General features: G+C 37.3%; 2 protein-coding genes across 2 annotated transcripts; both read right to left on the reverse strand.

Moving 5' to 3' along the window:
* Window positions 1–219: 219 nt before the first annotated feature.
* LOC130566027 (trace amine-associated receptor 4-like) lies at window positions 220–1,230 on the reverse strand. The gene has a single exon (XM_057353231.1). It carries the CDS (start codon window positions 1,228–1,230, stop codon window positions 220–222), a length of 1,011 nt encoding a protein of 336 aa, XP_057209214.1.
* A 4,576-nt stretch (window positions 1,231–5,806) lies between these two features.
* Window positions 5,807–7,170, reverse strand: taar1b (trace amine associated receptor 1b). Its single transcript, XM_057353382.1, has one exon. The coding sequence runs from the start codon at window positions 7,168–7,170 to the stop codon at window positions 6,172–6,174; it is 999 nt and encodes a 332-aa protein (XP_057209365.1). The 3' UTR covers window positions 5,807–6,171.
* Window positions 7,171–8,409: the final 1,239 nt, after the last annotated feature.

The raw sequence follows: 8,409 nt of genomic DNA on the forward strand, positions 1-8,409 counted from the left end.
AAACTCTTCAACCCCCCCAAAAATGTCACAATTTGTTACTTAAATTACACTAAATGCAAAGTTGCCCAGATAAATGCTTAGCCCAACATAAAATGTTGTAATGGTGTTAAAATAACACATTTTAACAGTGACATGCTAAATTATTTATACAAGAACTAGCAGATAAAACATTTTCATTTAGAGCATACAAACTAAAAACAAATATAAAGCTGATCATATTTATTCTAAGACTGAGCCTGAATCTTCGAAGCCCCAAATAAAAGTGATAATCAAACTCTTAAAAGCTTTCTGAAAACAGGGATAGAACAAACCATAGATCAAAGGGTTACAGGTGGCATTAAAATATGCAAACCAAATCAAAGCTTCAAAAACATCAGCTGGAGTTATAAAATTGAGAAACGGGTCGACAACAGTGCCGGTAAAAAAAGGCAACCAACAGAGATAAAACACTCCCATCACAATAGCAAGAGTTTTAGCAGCTTTTCTTTCTCTATGTACAGAGTTTTGACTCTTCAAACCCCCTGTCACTCTTTCTGACATAACTCTTGCGTGTTTTCTCGCCACGTGGAAGATTTTCATATACAGAGAGCTCATGATTGTGCCGGGAAGAAAGAACGTGAGAAGTGAACAAATGAGACCCCAATCTTTATTAAAAAACAGAACACAGCTTCCCACACAGTACACTTGCATGATAAATGTTTCCAAACCAACGGCATTTACCCCTGAAAACACAATGCTGAAGCTGTACATAAATGAAAAGAACCAAGTGAAGATGATAAATAAAGTCACAGTGATGTTTGTGATACTCATTATGTATCTTAGAGGGTCACAGATGGCCCAGTATCTGTCAATAGATATTAAACTGAGATGAATTAAGGAAGATATACAGAAAGTCATGTCCAAACTAGAATGCACTTTACAAACAACATCTCCCAGAAACCAGCAGCCCTGGACAGATCGCACCATGCTGTAGGGCATGACCAGAGAGCCCAGCAGACAGTCGCTGGCAGCCAGAGAACGAACGATCAGATGAGTCGGAGACTGAAGCTGTTTGAAGTGAGAGATGGAGATGATGATCATCAGATTCCCCAAAACTGTGGTGAGGATCATGAGCAACATGAAAGCATACATTGCCACTTTAACTACAGTGAGACGATGAGCTCTAGGACACGAGTCTGGCAGGAGCGGATAACAGAGGAGAATATTCTCATTAGTCTCATTTGATGTCATCACGTCGCTGGTAAATGTAAAAGACCACACAAATATTGACCAAATTGTGAACAGAATTATTTTAAAAATGGTCAAATTATGAAAATTAATATCAAAATAAAAGCAAATATACAAACCGTACATGCCCATACAATATTACATCATAAATGGACTCGTCTCTGTAGCCACGCCTCTATATGTACCCTCAGATTTGAGGTGCCTCCCATTTGTAACCAATGGTTACAAAAATATCTGATCGCTGATCTGTCATATTTAATATATTCAAATTTTTCTCTTTTCATATTTTTATAATTTAGTATTTTCAGAATCGGAAAGAGCTTTATTGCCAAGTATGTTTGCACGTACTATAAAAATATTAATATTTTCATCACACATATATTTATACACGAATAAACTAGCATTTATTAAATATTTCGTTTATTTAAAGCATATCATCTTTATAGAATTTAAATATATGAATAATATTTATTCAAAGATCAAGCTGTCTGAATACTTGAAGCCACAGATAAAAGTGGATATAAGAATCTTAAAGGCCTTCTGGAAACAAGGATAGAAAAACCCATAAATCAAGGGATTACAGGTGGCATTAAAATATGCAAACCAAAACAAAGCATCATAAACATCAGCTGGAGTTATAAAATTGAGAAAAGGGTCGAGAACGGCAACAGTAAAATAAGGCAGCCAGCTTGAGCTCTAGGATACGAGTTTGACAGGAGCAGATATCAGAGGAGAAAATTCTCATCATAAGTGATGAGAATTTTTTCTCATTCCCTTGTGATTGTAAAAAGGCAGACAATTATATCAAAAGCATAAAAATTAACATTTTAGAAATATAGTTAAGGCCAACAGCCAAAGAAACATGTACAGTACATGCCCATTCAATCTAATGATTTGTACATACAGTATATAGTGTCAAATCTCCCCCACTCCCCCCTCTCCTATGCATAACTAATGGTTGCACAAACAAGAGAAAAGAATAAAAAATGCATACTTCATCTGTCTCCTGAATTAAAGGTAAATGGTTGAATAAGGCCTGGTGGATAGTGCATACATCATAAATATTTAGTCTCCATGACAACAGTACTTAAGAAAAAACAAAGTAACAAGAAGGTTGTTGATTAAAGTCAAAACTTATTGGACGGTTTCCCGGACAAGGCTTGAGACTAGTCCTAGACTAAAATAAATGTTAGAGCTGTCTAAACTGAAAACAGTTAGCAGTGACATATCTTAAAATACATCATTGCCTGTGTATTGTCTCAAAATGCACAAAAGTCATGTTTGTAAAAACGACTTAAATGTCCTAATTTAACTAAGGCCTAGTCCTGGTTTACGCTAATCCCTGTCCGGGAAACCACCCCAATATATATTAACAAGTTGCGCCACTGCCATTACACTGACTGGAGATGAATGCTCAATATGGCCGATCTAGCAAAGAAAAACCCGCCTATCAATAAAAATATCCAATTGTCAATCGATAAAGACTGACGATTCTTTGGGGCGGGGCTGTTGTGAGGCGCTTGCCAGTCTGTGCACATGTGCAGTAGCTAAAGCGACCTCGAAAAGGTGATTTTTAGCGCAATTTAAAGTCCACGTGAACTGGAAGTTGTGATTATTTTTACTTCCGTATTTTGACGCATTTCCGAGTGAAATAGAATTTCTAATGTAATGTATGATCAAATAGTGGGCATTAACGGATGCTCCGCCCAAGCCATCTAACATACGTCATTTAAGATGGATAGTCATAACAGGAAGGAAGTGCATTTTTAGACTTTAACTAAAGATTATGAGGGCACACAAATTTTACAAAGAGAATGACCCACATTGATAAACTATTTACAACAAACGCTGCAATATTTCATGAAAAAAATAGGCATTGTCATTTTTTGTTTCACTGGGACTTAAACTTAGCAAACCAAAGTTATAGTACTGTCAATTTCAGGTTTAATCATTGATCGGAAATATGCTGTTTTGATTGTGCTAATGTGCCAGACTGATCAACATACACGGACCGGAAGTTAACTTCGGGCAAGGCGCATGTGTCCGATGCCGTCTACAGTATATATATATAATCCAATCAAATCTTCCCTGGAAGTGTTGGGCATGCATGTGTCATATGTGTAGGCGGTGTTTTATTGGTGCATTTACACGACACAGGTTTCAACTAAAGATAAACAAGTTATTTATGCATTTTCCCCGTTCAATACATGAGAAAAGCATTTTGGGGGCCAAAAATGCAAATATTTGTTTTCATAAACAATAAAAATATCGTCTCCTTAAACTACAAAAGGGTACATTTGTAACAACATAATGCGTATGTGTTACATGTACAACCAAAACATCAATGCTGTATTACACAAAAAAAGGTTTTCAAAGATCTGCGGAACAGGGGATTAATTAACACTGTTGTTGCAATCTGCCGTATAGATGGATTTTGTCTGGAATGGTCTAAAACGTCTTGTTTTTTTATACAATATTTTGCCTGTTCTGTTCACTGTATTATGTGTGTACGGACAAGCAGAAAAATAGGATTATAAAAACCTTTATTGTCAGGTACAAAATAAAACCTTTATTGTTGTATTCATTCAAATGTCACAGTGTTTGAGTCACTGATGCCGCAGGTATAAGAGAAAACAAGAATCTTGAAGGCCTTCTGAAAGCGAGAGTAGAAGTAACCATAAATCAGAGGATTACATGTAGAATTAAAATAGGCAAACCAAATCAGAGCCTCAAAAACATCTGCTGGCGTGACAAAATTGAGAACAGTCAACAACAGTGGCCATAAAAATAGGCAGCCAGCAGAGCAAAAACACCCCCATCACAATGGCAAGAGTTTTAGCAGCTTTTCTTTCTCTCTGTGCTGAGCTTTGACTCTTCAACACCCCTGTAGTCCCCACCGTGACTCCTTCAGCAATAACTCTCGCATGTTTTTCTGCGACATAAAAAATCCTGATATACAAAGAGCTCATGATAGTACCGGGAAGAACTCTACAAGTGTTCTACAACACAACTGTACTCAATTGTACAACACAACACAAAATTGTATAACATTGATATTCTACCGATCAATAGCTGTAAGTCAAACACAAATGAGTAATGGTGAAATATTTGTGTCTTACACCCGTGAGACTTGTTATTAGTTCTCAATTTTACAGCAGTGACTCTCACAGGAATCTGACCAATCAAAGGTGTTAATATCAGCGCTCACTCTCGTAGTACTTTTGGGCCCCAAGTGCATTATTTCATGACACTCATTGGCTGTTTCTTCTCAAATTAGTATCACAATCAACTTGTTTACTCAATGTGCCAAACAGAGATTAACTTTACATCATTTGGGAGATTTGACAGCCCTAACAAACTTTGTGCCAAACTTCAACCAACAATGCAGAGAACAATATAGAAAGAATTTCTAGTGCATTATAAAAATAAATAAATGAAAGTAACAAAAACTAAAACAAGATTTACCATAGGCACTTCAAGACAACTTTGCTTAGTCAGTGAGCACAGCAGTGAAAGTCTGGGTTTGGTGAAACCTCTGTATCAAAATGTATGACAATTTAATTGGGTGTAAAGATTCAGGTAAATATCTCATAATAATATGACTACGGTATACAATGCAAAGCATCCAGCATCTGGTAAGCATCACCGACAAGGTTGTGAAGATGCAAAGAGTAATAATAAAGCTATATAGTTTACTCTAAAATAAAATGTATTTCATTATTTATTCACCCTCATGTCATTCAAATCCTGTGTGACTTTATTTTTCTTGAGAAATGTGAAGAGTTTAGTGTCCATAAAAGGGAAGTCAATGGGGGCCAATGTGGTTTGGTTACCAACATCCTCCAGAATATCTTTTATTTGTGTTCTGCAGAAGAAAGAAAGTCATAAATTATGAAAAATGATATATAAATTTAGTAGCCACTGTACTATGTACAGTATGTTTCCGATGTCCCCAAACTAATTAAACAGCGTATATTATTGAATTTGACCAATTTAGAAATGACTGCAAACTGCAAATGTTCATGACAACAGAATACCTGTGCAGAACTTTGTAAACACGAGAACTTGTGAAAACATCATTATAAAGCAGGAGTTGATCTTAAATCTGAAATGAAGACTAACACATACTAAATTAACAGAAAACTGAAGTGTGAATGCACAAATTGGGCCTGAAATGAAAATAAAGGCCTGAGGCTGATGGGGTTCTTATTATGTCTGCCACTGGATAGAAAGAAGCTCAAAAGCCATTCATTTACTGTGTCAGGTCATCTTGAATTCGAACATCCAAATGGAGCTCGTATCAATTCCAATTCTAATTCCACTGTCTTCAACACAAACATTTACATTATGCTACGAAGACCCAACAAAACATTTAAAACACCACAAAACATATCAACATCAACATACAGTAACATGCATACTCCATTCCAAACTAAAGCCATATTTAAATAAAGTTTAGTCAGTTCAGACTCACTTTAGAAATGTTTATTTTATTTAACATTTACATTACATAATAGTGCCCTCATACACACAACCTACAGTACAAACACACTCCTCTGTAATGATGTAATGTGTTTTTGTCACGACCCTTGAGACCTCTTACAGTACCTCATGAAGTGCATCTTAGACTTGTGAAAATCACAATTCCCTGTTTTAACACCATCAGTCATTAAAACAAACACAACAAAGGCTCCTTCAGAATAAATAATCCATCAGGTGCAGCGTGACATCAGACTGTTTACCTATAATTCCCTCCTGACATTTAAGACTGGTGTATGATGAGATGCCATTCATCCAGACCTTTGACCCTTGTAGATAAAAAACAATATATCCTGCATGCCAAGTTAGTATAAACTCATTTAAGTGATTTTTAAATGTCTTCAGATTTCTTGCAAAGTAGGAAATCATTTTTTTTTTAGCCAATCTCCATCATAACTGACCTACTTATATATACAGCTGTTCTCTACTACTGTTCTTCTGGAATATCTTTCCAGTTACTACGATTCTCACAGCCTTCCTGAACCAAGAATACAGAAATGCATAAATAAATGGATTAAACGTGGAATTGGCATAGCCAAACCAAACAAGAGCATCAATCAGCATCGGAGGGATGGTGTACCCGATAAAAGGATTCATGATGTTAAAAAGAAAAAACGGGGTCCAGCAAATAAGAAAAACCCCAACCACGATAGCGATGGTTATCGTAGCCTTATACGTTTTGTGTTGTACGTCTCCCAACGGATAATCTCTCCTCAACTGATTTAACAGACGACTAATGGATCTCGCTTGGTTCAAAGCAACCGCGTAGATTCTTGAATATATTCCAGTTATGATCAGGCCGGGAACGAAGAAAGAAACCATTGAGGAGACCACCGCCGAACCACGTCCGAAGAAAACGTGACACCCTCCCACGCATTTCACGTGTGCATCATAGAAGCCCCTGCTGCCCTTGAGATTGAGTTCGCCAAAGATCATCGTGGAGGCAAATACGACAGGGACCAGCCAGCTGAAGGCTATCATGAAAAGCACCGTCGAAAATCCGATGCGGGTGCGGTACGTCAACGGCCGGCACACGGCGAAGTAACGCTCGGTCGACACGCACACGAGGTGGAAAATGGAAGCCGTGCTGAGCGTGATGTCACAGCATGTGTGTATCTTACAGACGATGTCACCGAAGTACCAACAACCCTGCATGGAACGGACGGCACTCAACGGCATGACAAACAGTCCGAGAAGAAAGTCGCAAACTGCGAGAGATAGAATGAGCTGGTTTGTTGGCGTGTGGAGTTGCTTGAAATGTCCGATGGAGATAATGACCAGTAGATTCCCAACAACAGTTATGAAAGTGGTCAACATCATGGTGATAAACATCGGAACGTAGACGTCAGAGGGTCGGTCGTATCTCTCACAGGATCCATTCAAAGTGTCATAACAGAGATCCATTTTAGTGTGGTTGGAGAGGTCTCGATAATCCATTTAGTTCCACGCTGATGAACGCCCACCATCAGATAAATCGGGTATTTGAATCAGACACGAAGTTTCAGAGAATGTTGTATGGGCTGGTTTTAGTCAATAAAAGGTTTGTTTTTAAAAACATTAATATCATCTCTACAGTATAAACAGAAGCATTCCATAAAGGCACTACGTCCAAAAGTAGAATTTTTCTCCCTAGGGTGTTTCCTCTGTCCTTTCCTGAATTGTCCTTTTAAGGAATTCGGATAGGAGGAGAAACTATAAATATAAGTCCCAAAGCAACAATAACAATGTTTCTCATTTAACAGTAAGGCTAATTCAGCAGACCACACCACAGAGTCTCAGGTAAAAATGAATAAATCCGACCAACTGCTATCAGTGAATGAAAGGATATCGATTTATTCCGCCTGCTTTAAACAAACCCAAAGAGCAAAGTTCCATCTATAGAATATCTATCCGTTTATCCAAATGAGACACGTAAAACAGGGAACAATGCAACTCATTTGTGTGCTTCTGAATTGCTCATCATGTGGCAAACCACAGAAAACAAACCAATAATATCACGGATGTCCTCCACCGCCTCGACGAAAACATGCAATTATGAACACATGCCCAATATTGACAAATATAGAGCAGATAAGAAATTCAAAAGCACAGGAACAATTGACTGGAAGCGTATGCTGTGTAGAGAACAGCATCAATTATTTGATTTTGATTTGCAGGATGAAAAAGAAGAGGAAATTATTTTATAGATAGCACGGTTTGAAAATGCGTCATAAGCCCTTTTTATCAGCCAACTGTAGAAGTTTAAAGCTGAATGAAGAGAATCATACTGTGACTAAACTGTGTAAACATTCTGATGATTATAGTCATTATGAGAAGTTCTGTTTAACTCGGAAATTTTGAATTTTCATCCACTTACTTGGAAAAGTGCAAAATGCTACTCAAAGTCGAATGTCCACCTTAAAAACAAGCACAGAAAAACAACTCAGATTTTACAAAGATGTGGAAGCTGAAAAGATGTACACAGTAAAGCAATGATGTTTAATAAGATTCTACATTAAGCGGAAACCCAACATCGTATAGTAAAATAGGAAGCAAAATGTCATAAAATCAATAATGCAATCCATAACTTTTGCCTCTCTAGCGCCATCTCTGTTTGAAACATAAAATTGCGCTTTACTTTCAGTACCGATCATTATGCGCATT

The sequence above is a fragment of the Triplophysa rosa genome, linkage group LG15, assembly GCF_024868665.1.
Source record: "Triplophysa rosa linkage group LG15, Trosa_1v2, whole genome shotgun sequence".
In the NCBI taxonomy this organism is placed as follows: Eukaryota; Metazoa; Chordata; class Actinopteri; order Cypriniformes; family Nemacheilidae; genus Triplophysa; species Triplophysa rosa.

What these genes read in the sequence shown, in the direction of transcription:
- LOC130566027 (XM_057353231.1), bottom strand. Translation starts at nt 1,230, where the DNA reads ATGACATCAAATGAGACTAATGAGAATATTCTCCTCTGTTATCCGCTC.
- taar1b (XM_057353382.1), bottom strand. Translation starts at nt 7,170, where the DNA reads ATGGATCTCTGTTATGACACTTTGAATGGATCCTGTGAGAGATACGAC.